Raw genomic sequence first — 17,168 nt, forward strand, 5'->3', positions numbered from 1 at the left:
TGGAAACAGGCCTTTCAACCCAACAAGTCCACACTGACCCTTGGAGCATCCCACTCAGACCCATCCCCCTGCTACATATTCCTGAACACTACAGGCAATTTAGCATGGCCAATCCACCTAGCCTGCACATCTTTGGATTGTGGGAGGAAACCCACTCAGACATGGGAGAATGTGCAAACTCCACACAGACAATTGCCCCAGAGTGGAATTGAACCTGGGTCCCTAGCGCTGAGGCAGCAGTGTTAACCAATGAGCCACCGTGCCACCCCAAATAATTACTTAATAGCTGTCCTTTGTGAAATAATGTGGATCCAAGTCTCCATTTTTCTTTCCACTATTTAATTATTGCTACTAAAAAGGCAGGTGTCTTTCTCCAACTAACAGAGAAATGAGATTTCCATTCTGATTATCCATGCCACAGGAACTGAAAGGACTCACTTCATTACAGTTTAATTTTCTCAACATTACTGGAGTTAAGACTAGACATGAGGGTTACTGCTTGGATCATGTTTTGAACTAGTAAACCATTGAGCCAATCCCTGTAGTTCCTGTGCTGGACTTCTATTCTGACTTGGCAGAACATTTTGAAAATAACATTATGGTGTCAACCAACAGTTATCACCACCCCTACATAAAAGTAATTTCTTCATTCTCACGGCCTACATTATGAACACGTGGGAGACTACTTTCTAAGCAATTTCATGCATCAAACCTTTCCCGCAGCAGAAAGTTATTAACTAAAAAAAAGTCACAAAACACCAGCAGTTATGTCAGTGCAGCATAAACTACTTTGCAATTACTACCAAATAGAAACGTGGACAAATTTGTGGTGACTTTCTTCATTTTTATCTCCCTCTGCAAAGAAAATAATTGGAATTACAGTGGGTAGCAAAACTGTGAAGTTGGTTAACCAAGAATGTTTGATAGTAATTGGATTTTTTTCTGCCTACAATACTGAATGAATGGATAACAAGAAACTAAAAATTCTGCTACTTATTCAGACAGTCCATGACCTTGGCTAAAATTCAATGACCATTTTGATCATCCTGCTCATTACAAGCAGTGGTATAGATGAAAGTGTAGAGTTTTTTTTATCATTAGCCAAATTCAGCGCTGCTTAGATATTAAATGTGTAACCGGGACACAAGCTCTTCCTGCTGTAAGATTTTACACAAAAAACTGGTAAATTGCCTAAAAAAGGTTTTGCAAGTTGCTAGGAAGAATAAAGGCATCGGAGGAAGTGCAGTAAAGATTTACGAGGATGGTTCCAGGGATGAAAGACTTCGGTTGTGTGGAAAGACTGGCAAAGCTGGAGCAGATCTTCTTACAGAATAAAAGAATATAGCAGCTGGAGACGGTCATTCGGCCCCTCAAGCCTGCCTTGCCATTTAACAGGTGCATTGCTGATCTAATCCAGGCCTCAATATTGAGGAGTTGATGGCTATGGCATGAAAATCCACCTCCTCTTGAATTACGTTCAGCCTCCACAACTCTGAGGTTGACAATTCCAAACATTCACAGCCTTCTAAGACACGACATTCATTCACATCTCAATTTTAACTACGTGTCCTTATTCTGTAACTATGTCCTCTAGCCTGAGATTCCCTCGCTAGTGGAAACATCTTCTCAACACCTAGCCTGTCAAATCCCTGCAATCTTGTGATTCAATAAGATCATGATTCATTCTTTTGCATGGATAAAGGCCTAACCTTTTAGAATCATAGAATCTCTACAGTTTGGAAACAGGCCCTTCGGCCGAACAAGTCCACGTTGAACCTCAGACCCATCTCCCTATAACTCACCTAATCGACACATCCTTGAACATTATGGGGCAATTTAGCATGGCCAGTCCACCTAACCTGCACATCTTTGGACTGTGGGAGGAAACCCGTGCAGACATGGGGAGAATGTTCAAACTCCACACAGACAGTCGCCCGAGGGTGGAATCGAACTCTGGTCCCTGGCGCTGTGAGGTAGCAGTGGTCCCTGGCGCTGTGAGGTAGCAGTGGTAACATCCCAGGAATCAGCCAAGTGACTACATTTTGAACTTTCTCCAATGCTAGTACACCTTTCTTTGACAGGCAGGCCAAGGTGTACAAAGTATCCCAGGTGCAGCCTCACTTACACCTCATCTGTTGTAACAACTTCTGCTCTTTGTATTCAAATCACTCATTGGCGTCAATGAGAAAGCAAGTCAGAGTGAGAGAGAGAGACAGAAACGCACACTTAAGGCTTTCAAAGCAGAATTAATAATTTTCTGATGACAAATATTTGTGCAGGACTATGTGGAAAGGGGTAAAGATCCAGCATAGGCATCGTTGGTGGAAGTGGAGTGATCTCATTCTATATGCAATCCTGCAATTATTACTCACCTAGAGCTTGCTAAATATTCAAATTAATTGATAGCCATTAATCACACTTAGCAACAAAGCCACCACCAACATAATATACTAGATAGTTTTGCTGCAATGTAACCTCTGTAGACCTGGCGAGTGAAGCCAAGTAGTTAACAGGATAAAGTAGGTATTGTAACTGAGTGGTAATATTATGTTTGCACACCACTGTACATGTACAGGATGCACTGCAGAAATTCATCTAAGATGGGCAGCGTCCAAGCCAACAACCACCCCCATCTGGAAGGATGGAAGCAACAGATATGTGGAACCAAAGCCATCACCATATGTAGCTTCCTGTTCAAGCCACTAAATATCCTGGCTTGGAACTATCTATTTAAAAGAAAATCGCCATTTCTTCACTGTAGCAGTGAACTTGAACTCCCAAAGAACATCATAGGATGTACCTCTACCAAATGAATAGCTCAAGAAAACAGCTGACCACTACCTTCTTAAGGGATGGACGAGTAAACCTGGCTCAGTCAACAACATCCATATCACATGAATGACTAAAGAGAAGCTCAGTTTTATTACATCACTTCAAACTATTCATCAGTTACATCAATGTAGCCTACATTACTACATAGACTGTTAGAAGCACACTAACTCCAGGTCAGTCTCCTACAAGATCCTTCTCCATGGCATCAGCCACGGAACTGAAACCTGTTGCACTCAAATCCAGTAATAATGCTTTCAGAGCCATGTGTGGCTGGATTGTTGAATCAAATCAGTGTCTCAATTCCAACATCATGTCAATGCCTCATTGGGGCACTGCCGCAATAAAGTGAATCGCTCCTGATTCCTATCCAGGTGACTGGACATCCTATCCACTCTTCAGTCACCAGCACAAGTCAACACAAGGCAAGGAAATGCACGTTTCACTTGACAGTACCACATGTGCAAGGTTAACACTTTCAGCAGAGACAATCAGAAAACTGCAACCAAAGACAAGAGTCCGGAAACAAAACGTTCAAACCAACTGAAGTTCTCAATGTCTGAAATGCCTCATTATGGCACGAATCACTGGGAAGTTTAATTTACCACCACATAAAAATCTTTGTGTAATTCCATTAACTTGAACCTTAAAACACCAACCCTGCTCTTTGTGTACAGGAGCAAAATACAAGCCATATATTATCCTTCAATATAGACATTAATGTCAGAAACAAACCTGAACATTGTACTCAGGCTGTGCAGAGGTTACTTAGAAACATACGAACATAAAATGGAAACAGCAGCAGGCCATTTGGCCCTTCAAGCTGGCCCTGCTATTGAAAACGCTCACAGTTGATTAGACTGTAACGTCAAATTTTACCACTTTCACCACCTTATCAAAAATAGAGATAAAGGGAACTGCAGATGCTGGACAATCCAAGATAACACAGTGTGGAGCTGGATGAACACAGCAGGCCAAGCAGTATCTTAGGAGCACAAAAGCTGACGTTTCGGGCCTAGACCCTTCATCAGAGAGGGGGATGGGGTGAGGGCTCTGGAATAAATAGGGAGAGAGGGGGAGGCGGACCGAAGATGGAGAGAAAAGAAGATAGGTGGAGAGGAGAGTATAGATGGGGAGGCTGGGAGGGGGTAGGTCAGTCCAGGGAAGACGGACAGGTCAAGGAGGTGGGATGAGGTTAGTAGGTAGATGGAGGTGCGGCTTGGGGTGGGAGGAAGGGATGGGTGAGAGGAAGAACCGGTTAGGGAGGCAGAGACAGGTTGGACTGGTTTTGGGATGCAGTGGGTGGGGGGGAAGAGCTGGGCTGGTTGTGTGGTGCAGTGGGGGGAGGGGACGAACTGGGCTGGTTTAGGGATGCGGTGGGGGAAGGGGAGATTTTGAAGCTCGAGAAGTCCACATTGATACCATTGGGCTGCAGGGTTCCCAGGCGGAATATGAGTTGCTGCTCCTGCAACCTTCGGGTGGCATCATTGTGGCACTGCAGGAGGCCCATGATGGACATGTCATCTAGAGAATGGGAGGGGGAGTGGAAATGGTTTGCGACTGGGAGGTGCATTTCTTTGTTGCGAACCGAGCGGAGGTGTTCTGCAAAGCGGTCCCCAAGCCTCCGCTTGGTTTCCCCAATGTAGAGGAAGCCACACCGGGTACAGTGGATGCAGTATACCACATTGGCAGATATGCAGGTGAACCTCTGCTTAATGTGGAATGTCATCTTGGGGCCTGGGATAGGGGTGAGGGAGGAGGTGTGGGGGCAAGTGTAGCATTTCCTGCGGTTGCAGGGGAAGGTGCCTGGTGTGGTGGGGTTGGAGGGCAGTGAGGAGCGAACAAGGGAGTCACGGAGAGAGTGGTCTCTCCGGAAAGCAGACAGGGGTGGGGATGGAAAAATGTCTTGGGTGGTGGGGTCGGATTGTAGATGGCGGAAGTGTCGGAGGATGATGCGTTGTATCCGGAGGTTGGTGGGGTGGTGTGTGAGAACGAGGGAGATCCTCTTTGGGCGGTTGTGGCGGGGGCAGGGTGTGAGGAATGTGTTGCGGGAAATGCGGGAGACACGGTCAAGGGCGTTCTCGATCACTGTGGGGGGAAAGTTGCAGTCCTTGAAGAACTTGGACATCTGGGATGTGCGGGAGTGGAATGTCTTATCGTGGGAGCAGATGCGGCTGAGGAATTGGGAATAGGGGATGGAATTTTTGCAGGAAGGTGGGTGGGTGGGACTAGAATACACTTCCTCCCACCCACCCTCCTGCAAAAATTCCATCCCCTATTCCCAATTCCTCAGCCTCCGCCGCATCTGCTCCCACGATAAGACATTCCACTCCCGCACATCCCAGATGTCCAAGTTCTTCAAGGGCCGCAACTTTACCCCCACAGTGATCGAGAACGCCCTTGACCATGTCTCCTGTATTTCCCGCAACACATCCCCCACACCCCGCCTCCGCCACAAACCGCCCAAAGAGGATCTCCCTCGTTCTCACACACCACCCCACCAACCTCCGGATACAACGCATCATCCTCCGACACTTCCGCCATCTACAATCCGACCCCACCACCCAAGACATTTTTCCATCCCCACCCCTGTCTGCTTTCCGGAGAGACCACTCTCTCCGTGACTCCCTTGTTCGCTCCTCACTGCCCTCCAACCCCACCACACCAGGCACCTTCCCCTGCAACCGCAGGAAATGCTACACTTGCCCCTACACCTCCTCCCTCACCCCTATCCCAGGCCCCAAGATGACATTCCACATTAAGCAGAGGTTCACCTGCATATCTGCCAATGTGGTATACTGCATCCACTGTACCCGGTGTGGCTTCCTCTACATTGGGGAAACCAAGCGGAGGCTTGGGGACCGCTTTGCAGAACACCTCCGCTCGGTTCGCAACAAAGAAGTGCACCTCCCAGTCGCAAACCATTTCCACTCCCCCTCCCATTCTCTAGATGACATGTCCATCATGGGCCTCCTGCAGTGCCACAATGATGCCACCCGAAGGTTGCAGGAACAGCAACTCATATTCCGCCTGGGAACCCTGCAGCCCAATGGTATCAATGTGGACTTCTCGAGCTTCAAAATCTCCCCTTCCCCCACCGCATCCCTAAACCAGCCCAGTTTGTCCCCTCCCCCCACTGCACCACACAACCAGCCCAGCTCTTCCCCCCCACCCACTGCATCCCAAAACCAGTCCAACCTGTCTCTGCCTCCCTAACCGGTTCTTCCTCTCACCCATCCCTTCCTCCCACCCCAAGCCGCACCTCCATCTACCTACTAACCTCATCCCACCTCCTTGACCTGTCCGTCTTCCCTGGACTGACCTACCCCCTCCCAGCCTCCCCATCTATACTCTCCTCTCCACCTATCTTCTTTTCTCTCCATCTTCGGTCCGCCTCCCCCTCTCTCCCTATTTATTCCAGTTCCCTCGCCCCATCCCCGTCTCTGATGAAGGGTCTAGGCCCGAAACGTCAGCTTTTGTGCTCCTGAGATGCTGCTGGGCCTGCTGTGTTCATCCAGCCTCACATTTTATTATCAAAAATAGATGTGGCTGTGCTTCAAAAACAAATTCTTTTCAGGAAATAGTTCCAAAGATGCATGCTTCTCCAAGAGGAAAAGTTTTGCCTCTTAAATTGGACCATATGGCCTCTCTTTGCACTGTCGGGATTCTATGATTTCATTCCATGTAGGGACTGGAGAGCCTGGTAGGAGGTTGAATTTTAAAAAAACAGTGAGGCATGGTGGCATAATGGTTAGCATTGCTGTCTCACAGCGCTGGGGACGGAGGTTTGATACCAACCTCAGGCAACTGTGTTGAGTTTACACATTCTCCTCGTATCTGTGTTGGCTTCCTCCCACTGTCCAAAGATATGTGGGTTAGGTGGGATGACTGTGGGAAATTGTGCAGCTTAGGTGGATTGGACATGAGAATCGTGGAATTACAGGCCTGGTTCTGATCGGGATACTTTTCGGAGGGTTGGTGCAGACTCAATCGGCCATATGCCCTCTTCCTGCACTGTATGGATTCTATGAAATGGGTGACCCCTTATTTTTAAAAGGGAGGGGCCATTTAGACCAGCTGGCCAAACACCACCTTTTCAACACTAAACAACATTCACACTGTACGGTCTTTGATTCATTAAGAGTGCAAACACATGACCAGCCACTTGGCTAGCTGCTCAGCTATACTCTGATGCCTGGCCAAGGTGCCAAGCTCAGTTCCTGCTGTTCTGCCAAAGCAGTGATCAAGGATTGAACCAGAGAGCCTGTGTACCCTGGCAGTGCGTTCCACGTAGATCGGGCGCATTCTACGTCACAATCAGGGCTGTCTCAACTTAGTCAGAATGGTCCACTGCTGGCTCAGGGAAATAGCTCTCAACAAAAAATTTTAAATCTGCTAAAGGAGGTGACCAAAGCAGGAACATCAAATGATCGCAGCACAAGTTGCTGAGCACTGCTGAAAAAAAAAATCAATGTGGTTGGTGTCTCATTCTCAGTTTGTAAATAATTATATCCATAATGCCAAAGGCAATGTTTCCCCGATTGGAAAGTGCAGAAGGATGAAGATTAAATATATGAATACAGCGGGCATAAGCAATACCTCAAGCAACAAATTGATACAAACAATCCAACTATTGTAAAAATTTCTCTCAAAAAAAAATGTGAAGACTCAGTATGTGCATAATTCAATAGCGTAAGCACGACATAGGGCAACACAGGATGCAACAAAAGGAGATGGATCTTAAAAAACATTCCATTAGATATACACAGTCTGTATTAGGGTTTCGGAATGACAATAAACCACAAGTTATCAGGAATAACCAGAAACACCATGGAAGTAACAAAATGTGGAGCTGGCATTTTTCAGACTGAAGGGAAGTTAAGAGTGGAGCTCCTCAGGAGTCAGTATTACATACTTGCTCTTCCTTACCTATATACTTCCCAGGACCTCGACTTATAGCACCCAATTCCAAAATCTGTGGACAATGCGATATTTAGAAACATCGTAAATTGCAAGGAGGATGGTGTAAAACTCCAAAAAGACGTAGGCAAGTTGGTGGAATGAGCAGACAAGTGGCAAGTTCAATTCAGAGAAATACCTCTCATTTTGAGAGGTAAAGACTATATTTTAACTCTGTGGGGGTCTGTGGCAGGCAGATGCAATGATTGACAACACTTCAATTGTCGATCAATCACTAATCATTCTCACTCTCCCTCCCACTCCCTGGGTGACATGTCCATCCTGGGCCTCCTCCAGTGTCACAGTGACACCACACACAAACTGGAGGAGCAGCTCCTCATATTCCACCTCGGGAGCCTACATCCTGATGGCCTAAACACAGAATTGACTAGTTTTAAAATCTCCCCACTCCCGGCTTTATTCCATTTCCAACCTTCCTTCTCATTCCCGCCTCCTTGACCTGACACAACCTGAAAATCTCCTCTCCCACCTATCCGGTCCACCCTTCCCACTGACCAATCCCCATCATCCCCTACCTGAATCCACCTATCACCATCACACCTACCTTCCCCTAGCCCCACCCCTGCTCTCTCTATTCCTGAGCTCCGTTCTCCCTCCCTATTTCTGAAGAAGGATCCTGATCCAAAAGATTGACCTTCCTTTTCCTTTGATGCTGCCAGGCCTGCTGTGTTCATCCAGCTCCACACTTTTGATGTATTTTTGTTCTTTTGTACTTTTGATTGTGAACTAAAATTGGAAAAGGAGTGTTTTAGAACAAGAGCTGTGGTAGGAACTGTTGCACGGAGCTGCTGGAATCATTGCAAAATGATTGACATGGCTGTTTTGTTTGAGCAATGGGGAGAGGAAAAATAAGAAGGTACACAAGACTTATCAGACTGGCCTGATTGTAGCTTCCCCATTGGCTCATGGGCAGGTAAACAAGTTGAGAGTTTGCATAGAGGTATAAAAAGCCCCTGGATTGCAAGAAAAGCAGGCTTTGATCCTTTATCTCTGCGCAGCAAAAGTACCCGAAATCTCAAGAAAGCCATTCACTGTTTCCCCCTAAGATGCTGCACATTGTTGCCTTTAACCAGTAACTAAGAGACTTTGCAATTTGTGCACCAATTATCCTGTGCCTCTCGGAGAATGGAAAGAACCTGGAGAAAAGAAATCAAAGAACTGAAAGTCTTGGGAAGGAAAAGGAATATCCTATTGAACTGTGTGGACTGGTGCTATTGAACTGTGTTGCTCCAGTCTTATCCCTTCTATCTATGAACACCAATTTCTTTGCTTGTCTCGGTGCATTTGTAGTGGTTTAAGGGGACTAAGAAATTCAATTAGTTGAGTTATACATTGAAAGTTCAGAGGGTTGTTTATGAAGGGCTAAAATGCAATTGTTTGTGATAAACATTGGTGTTTTCGTAAACTAAGGAACCTTGACAGTGCCTGGTGTTGACATGATTCCATCAAAGAGATAAATTTCAATTAAATCATTAACTAGTGATGGGAATATTGGGGCTCTAGCATTAGCACAATTTCGAAGTAGGTTGTAGCAGAACAGTCAATGTGAAATAAAGGGAACAAGTCCATAGGCACACAGGGATAAAAAGACCTGGGTTTATATCTCCAAGGTGAAGGTCGCAGGACAAGTTAAGAGATTAGTATCATAGGCCTCTTTTACTTTATTATTTCACGGGATGTGGGCATTGCTGCCATCTCTAATTACTCTTGAACCGGGTGCCTCGTTCAGCCATTGCAGAGGACAGTTAAGAGTCAACTACATTGGCACAATGGCAAAGGAAAGCAGAGGTCTGAAGAAGTCACAATGGACATGATGTTTGGGTCTCTCTCTGTCCCAGCACCACACCTCTCAATCCCAATATCAATATTGCTAGACCAGAGATTCTCCAGTACATTTTTAAAAAAAAACTATTCAGGTTTCTGACATCTGCAGTATTTTACTCTTACGAGGATGGCAGGGTTCCTTCTGTATAATAGGCATTAGAGAAACCAGATGGGATTTTACGACAATCCACGTTTGTTTAAAGAATTCATTCATGAATGTATTCAGTCACAGGCTAAAGCATCATTTATGTCCCATCCCCAGGTCTAGGATTTTGATCCATTGACAGTGTAGGAATGTTAGTGCTCCGAGTCAGGATGGTATGTAGCTTAGGGAATGTAGGTAGCATTCCCATGCATCTGGTGCCCTTTTCATTCCCAGTGGTAGAGGTCACAGGTTTGGAAGGGGGTTATCAGACGAGATACAGCAAGCTACTGCTGGGCATCATAGTTGGCACCTACCTTCTGCCCCGGTGTGTTGAATGTGAACAGAGTGCAGGGTGTCAATCAAATGGGCAGCCTTCAACGAGATGGTGTTAACTTTCTCGTATGTAGCTGCAGCGGCACCCATCCGGGCATGTGGGGAGTAGTCCATCACACTCCTGACTTGTGCCAGGCTTTGGAGAGCCAGGGGGTGAGTTACTCACTGCAAGATTCCTAGCCTCTGCCCTGATGTGCCTTTCCAAGAAACACCTCACCTTTATCGGAATTAAACTCCATCTGCCACTCCTTGGCCCATTGGCCCATCTGATCAAGGTTCCCATTGTACTCTGAGGTAACTTCTTCACCCTCAACTACACCTCCAATTTCGGTGTCATCTGCAAACTTACTAACCATATCTCCTATGTTTACATCCAACTCAATCATTTATCGAAATGACGAAAAGCAGTGGACCCAGCACTGATCCGTGAAGCCAACAACCAGTGGTGTGCCACCAGTCTGAAAAAGTAACCGTCTACCATGACCCTCTGCCTTCGAGCCAGTTCTGTATCAGAATGGCTAGTTCTCCCTGTATTCCAGGTGATCTATCCTTACTATCCAGTCTACCATGAGGAATCTTGTTGAACACCTTACTGAAGCCCATATAGATCAGGTCAACCACTCAGCCCTCATCAATCCTCTTTGTGTACTTCCTCAAAAAAACACAAGTTAGTCAGCAGAAAAGAACTGAAAGAAATAGTCCCACAGAAGAAGTAATTTCGTAATGCAGGTAGGACTTGAGATTTGATAGGAGCATTCAAAATCACGAGATATTGGAAGGAGAAACTCACTGGTGATAGAAGGACTGAAAACCAAAAGCACTCAAATTTCTGGTAACTGGCAAGAATGCTATGAAGACACGAAGAGGAGCCTTTCCAGGTCATGGACAGCTTCGATCTGTCAAAGTGTAGTGGATGCAGGTTCAATCAAGATATTCAAGAGGGTCTAGATATTAGCAGCAAAGGAAGTTGTATTCCAGGCAGAAGACAAGGTAATGGCACGAGATGAGCTGCTCATTTGGAATGTCAAGTGTAAAGATGGCAGACTGAATTGTTTCAGAGACAATGGAAACTGCAGATGCTGGAGAATCCAAGATAACAAAGTGTGAAGCTGGATGAACACAGCAGGCCAAGCAGCATCTCAGAGATCTAGGGGTCTATGCAGCTCAGAGGTCTAGGCCTGAAACATCAGCTTTTGTGCTCCTGAGATGCTGCTTGGCCTGCTGTGTTCATCCAGCTTCACACTTTAGATTGAATTGTTTCATTCGCTTTTGTAAGAAGTCTGTGGTCAAGTCCATTCCATTTATTAATGAAGATCAAATCAATAGCTATGTAGGGAACTTTCATTCAAAGATCATCCATCAGATTGCCTGCATTGAGTACTATATCTAATTCATCAAGAGAAGGGGCAAATGAGTGTTTTCTTTTTATTCATGAGATGAGGACATCACTAGCTAGGTCAGTGTGGAGCTGGAGGAACAAAGCAGGCCAGGCAGCATCAGAGGAGCAGGAAAGCTGACGTTTTGGGTCGGGACCCTTATTCAGAAAAAAAATAAGTCAACTGCATTCTAATGGGTCTGGAGTCACACATAGGCCAGACAAGAGAAGGATGATAGTTTCCTTCCTAAAAGGACATTAGTGAAACCAGATTTTTATGCAACTTTTCATCTTAACCTTTTGTCCCAACTGTAAACTTACTTTAAAGTGTTAATTCATCTGCTCTTAACCAGAAAAAACACACAGCTTTTACTGTAAGCTTTACGAGACACTAGCTTCTTTTCCTGGGCATTTATTGTTGCAAAGTTGTAGGAGAATTTTTCAAGGTCCACTGTAAAATAGTCGAGGGTTTCCTGAACACTTATGCTTATGGATTGAAATGTTTCCGTTTTTCAAAGTTTAAACTGTAATTAACAAATTTACACACGTCTCAGTACTTCCTTAACCTAATAAAATGCTGGAAATCAGAAACAAAAACAGATTGCTGGAAAAGCTGGCTTCCTCTACATTGGGGAAACCAAGCGGAGGCTTGGGGACCGCTTTGCAGAACACTTCCGCTCAGTTCGCAACAAACAACTGCACCTCCCAGTCGCAAACCATTTCCACTCCCCCTCCCATTCTTTAGATGACATGTCCATCATGGGCCTCCTGCACTGCCACAATGATGCCACCCGAAGGTTGCAGGAACAGCAACTCATATTCCGCCTGGGAACCCTGCAGCCATATGGTATCAATGTGGACTTCACCAGTTTCAAAATCTCCCCTTCCCTTACCGCATCCCTAAACCAGCCCAGTTCGTCCCCTCCCCCCACTGCACCACACAACCAGCCCAGCTCTTCCCCTCCACCCACTGCATCCCAAAACCAGTCCAACCTGTCTCTGCCTCCCTAACCTGTTCTTCCTCTCACCCATCCCTTCCTCCCACCCCAAGCCGCACCCCCATCTACCTACTAACCTCATCCCACCTCCTTGTCCTGTCCGTCTTCCCTGGACTGACCTATCCCCTCCCTACCTCCCCACCTATACTCTCCTCTCCACCTATCTTCTTTTCTCTCCATCTTCGGTCCGCCTCCCCCTCTCTCCCTATTTCTTCCAGAACCCTCACCCCATCCCCCTCTCTGATGAAGGGTCTAGGCCCGAAAAGTCAGCTTTTGTGCTCCTGAGATGCTGCTTGGCCTGCTGTGTTCATCCAGCCTCACATTTTATTATCTTGGATTCTCCAGCATCTGCAGTTCCCATTATCTCGGATTGCTGGAAAAGTTCAGCAGGTTTGGCAGCATCTATGGGGAGGAATCAGAGTCAATTTTTCAGGTCCAGTGACCCTTCCTGAAGACGCTGCCAGGCCTGCTGAGCTTTTCCAGCAACCTCGGTTTTAGCCCCCTATCCAACTTTAAACAAATCTTGCATATGTGAACATCCTGTGTAACTGTTGCAATAACCATTCAACAAATGAGGACAATGAGGTCCCAATCAAGAAACACAGCAAACTAGAATTCTTCTGATGTTTGTTATCACAAACTCTCATTCATGAGTCATTATCTCTATAGAGTGGCTTAACTGTTCCCACACAGCCTTGGCTGGTTTCCTACATCCTACCCTCTAAACATGAGCACATCCGAAACTTTGTTACCCATTTCTTAGCTCCCATCAAGTTTTGTTCTCCTGTCACTCCTGTGCTCAGTGAGCTATGTTGGCTCCTGATCAAGCGACACCTCCATTTTAAAATTCCCAGCCATGGTTTAAAGTCCATATAAATGCTTTTTCCCCCCCTATCTCTTATCTCTATCAATCCCACAACCCTCAGACATCGGAGATATTTCTGGCCACAAATTGAATACTTTGGCTGCCTCAGCCATTAACCGCTAGAAATACCGTCTCACATTATTCCTTTAAGGCACTTAAAAATACATCTCTTTGACCAAAGTTTTGGTCGATCTGTTCAAGTTTCTTCTTCATTGTCTGAGTGTCATAATTTGATTTAAAATGGTCTTGTGAAACATCTTCAATGCTCTACATATTGTTGGATTCTGCTCCTGTCACACATGGGGAGTTTTTCCTTTATTCCCTCATTGGACGTAGATGTTGCCAGCTGGACCAGTGTAGTGACTGGAATGAGGTGGGACAGCTGGAGCTCAGAATGTGAGTTCCCTGGCTGGGGCTGTTAACCTGGGCCAATCAGGGAGCCCTGGCTGATAGATATAAACAAGAGTCTCAAGGGTCCTCCTCACTCTAGGGACTGGCTCTGAGCTGGATCGTCAGCACACATGTCAACAAAGGGTGACTTGGTAATAGGGTACCAGCCTCTGTGTATTTCAGCCAGTATTTATTGACTACCCTCAAACAGACGGTGAACTGCCTTCTTGAACCATGGGAGTCTCTTTGGACCCAGTGACACTGAAGGAACAGCACTGTATTACCAAATCTGGACGCTGAGCATTGATAATGTTACTACACTGGTAATCTAGAGGCCCAGACTACTGTGGGGACAGGGGCTCAAAGCCTATCACCCCTGGTGTTTGTAAATTCAATTAATAAAAAAACTAGCAGATAAAAGCTATTTTGATATTCGTCTCAGATCATGAAACTACTAGTGATGGTCAGGTAACTTGTACCAGAAATCCTTACTTGGTCCCCACAACATGGTGGCATATTTACAAGGGCACCATTTACTGCCTATTCCCAACTGACGGGAGTCCACATTGCTGTGGGCCTGGGATCACATGTAGACCAGACCAGATAAAGATGGCAGATTTCTTTCCCGAGAAATAAAGGTGAAGCAGGTGGGCTTATCCAATACCATCAACAATGGCTTCGTGGTCATCATTAAACTAGTTCTTTATCCCTGACTTTATTGAATTCAGATTTCTCCACTTGCTATGGTGGGATTTAAACCCATGCCTCCAGAATAATGGTCTGGTTGCTAATCCAATGACATTAACACTTCCAACTTGTCCCCTTAAATAATTTCCCCAAAGGCCTAGGAAGCTGCTCATATTAAACGACAACAAACATGCATGGGTCCATTTAACTCAGCCCCTCGCCCAATTAGATTCACAAGGATTGTCACAGCAGAGTGAACTACTTCCACCTCTGAAGCAATTTAAGCACAAAGTCTTTCAATAAAAGACAGAAAATGTGCTATTGGACTCAGTAAGTGAAAAAGACAGTCATGAGCAATAAAAGGAAAGCAAAAGGAATGACCTTTGACACTGGCAACTGTCAGGGAGGCATTGTGAAAGTTAAAGAACATTTCTTAACATGGGACTAGAGTCCAGAAAAAAATGTCCAGTGTTGAAGTGTAAGGAGGCAGATGTTGAAAATGGAAGCTGTCAATCATTGTGAGAACAAATGGTTGGGACAGAGTTTTTAATGACAGAGTGGTAGCATCCGAACCTCTGGGTCAGAAGACCTAGGTTCAAGTCCTACATCTTATGTACAAACATAGAACAAGGAACTCTGCCACGAGCATGCTCCACCATTCAACAAAGATCATGGCTGATCAGTTTTTAACCTCAACTCTACAGAACATGCCCCAGCAGGTTGACTCCAAACTAAATTTTAAAAAAACCTGGGCAAATCAGGAGGAGATTTGTAAATGAGGACACAGGCGTGTAATTAATGTAAATTGACTTGGGGAATGAAGTCCAGCCAAAACGGTGGAGAAATTAATCCACATTGCAGACTTTAAGAGATTGTTTAAAAACACGGAATTTGAAGTTAGCAGAGAAATGTTTGATATGTAGCAATGGAGTGCACAGACAAAAGGATTTTAACAGTTGGAGTATGGGAGGTGTTTTTTAAATAAAATTGGAAGTGGGTAATATTGATAGTCCATGTGGATTAGAGACACTGTAGAAAAATGGGGCATCAACTTGATTGAAAATCTTTGTCAATAATTGAAGCAGAATACTCCAACTAACCTGTTCACAGATGTTGTTATACACTTCCAGAAAGGTGGGACTTGAACCTAAGCCTCCTAGCTCAGAGATAGGGGCACTACCACTGCACCACCATTCAATCATTGCTGATTTTATCAATGGAAGCTCTTGGAGGTTGCGGCTCGACTGAACAACGCCAGCTACTGGCCTACTCCAGGAAATGGGAAGGTACGTTTTAAAACTACTTGTGAAAGGCGGAACATAAGCTCTAAAACAAGATTACCCTTCTTCATGTTGCATTTCTGTTCAAAAACGTAACCTCAAAACACATTCTGTTTTTTGAACGAACTTAACTCCGCTCTCACGCGGCGTAAAGTGGGAATGGACCAGGGGAGTTGCGACTTTATTTTTTGTGAACAGGATATTTTTGACGCAAAGTTGAGCGTAAAGGACAGCGCAGCTCCTTGGATGGGCTGCATTTACTGGGATCCGGCACAGCAGCTTGGGAGTCAGATGGCGTCTTTCTGTTTCTAAAATAAATCATTTGTATGTGGGGTAACAAAAAACAAATCTTGATCGTGCACGCAGTCTGTCTGAAGGTATGTGTTTTTTAAAAGATGATCAAATGCACAGAAGCTGCTGCTGGGATATTTCAGCTGGTCAATTTCTACCGGAAGAGGAGAGCGCGGAAAGAGAGCTCAATTTAAGAAAAAGGAAGATAAGTGGGGAAGAACGATAATTGTTTAAAAGCAGAAGCACATAAATTGCAGCTTGGTTCAGGCCTGCAGCACAGACACGGACTGGGTGCTCTGCACCCGTCTCTAGGATCCGCTTCAATGACTGACCTCGGCCGCTTCCCCCACTCTCCCTCTTGTAATTTCGAACGACAAGTTGTACGTTTGCAGATCCACACCGAGCCGACAGCACAAACTACACCAGCTCCCCCCCACCCCCCGAGTGTTCACTCACCAGACATACTGAGACAGTGCAGTCGCTCCGGGACTCCGCGAAGATGAGGGTTTGGGAATTAGCTGCGAACCAGCGGGATGGGGTCTGTCTGTACAGAGAGAGAGAGAGAGAGAGAGAGAAGAGTCAGGCAAAAACACTACGTCTCTCTCTAAGCACTGTTTGCGCCTCAGTCTCTTCTATATAAGGAGGACATCCCACACGTGATAGAGAGAAGAGCCAGCCCTCTACGCACACACACACACACACACACACAGCCAGTGTACGTTTGTGAGACTGACTGCTCAATGGTACAAATAGAAACATTGGAGAAGGCTATTCAGCCCTTTCAGCCTCTTCTGCTATTCAAACAGCGAATGTGTGTGTCCGATGTGTGTGCGTGTCTGGTGTGTGTGTGTGTGTGTCTGATGTGTGAGTGTGTGTGTGTGTGTCTGACGAGTGTGTGTGTCTGATGTGTGTGTGTCTGATGTGAGTGTGACTGATGTGTGTGTGTGTCTGATGTGTGAATGTGTCTGATGTGTGAGTGTGTGTGATGTGTGAGTCTGTCTAATGTGTGAATGTGTCTGATGTGTGTGTGTATCTGATGTGTGTGTGTGTCTGATGTGTGTGTGTCTGATGTGTGTGTGTCTAATGTGTGTGTGTGTCTGATGTGTGTCTGTCTGTCTGATGTGTGTGTGTGTCTGATGTGTGAGTGTGTCTGATGTGTGAGTCTGTCTAA

General features: G+C 45.6%; 1 protein-coding gene across 1 annotated transcript in view; it reads right to left on the reverse strand.

The window, feature by feature from the left end:
• The window catches only part of LOC125457393 (glycogenin-1-like), an 85,690-nt gene extending 69,069 nt beyond the window's left edge, over window positions 1-16,621 (reverse strand). The window contains exon 1 of the mRNA XM_048541551.2: window positions 16,454-16,621. Coding sequence (XP_048397508.1) covers window positions 16,454-16,460 — 7 coding nt within the window. The 5' untranslated portion in view covers window positions 16,461-16,621. The remainder of the gene's footprint in view (window positions 1-16,453) is intronic.
• Window positions 16,622-17,168: the final 547 nt, after the last annotated feature.

This window comes from Stegostoma tigrinum, chromosome 14 (genome assembly GCF_030684315.1).
Source record: "Stegostoma tigrinum isolate sSteTig4 chromosome 14, sSteTig4.hap1, whole genome shotgun sequence".
In the NCBI taxonomy this organism is placed as follows: Eukaryota; Metazoa; Chordata; class Chondrichthyes; order Orectolobiformes; family Stegostomatidae; genus Stegostoma; species Stegostoma tigrinum.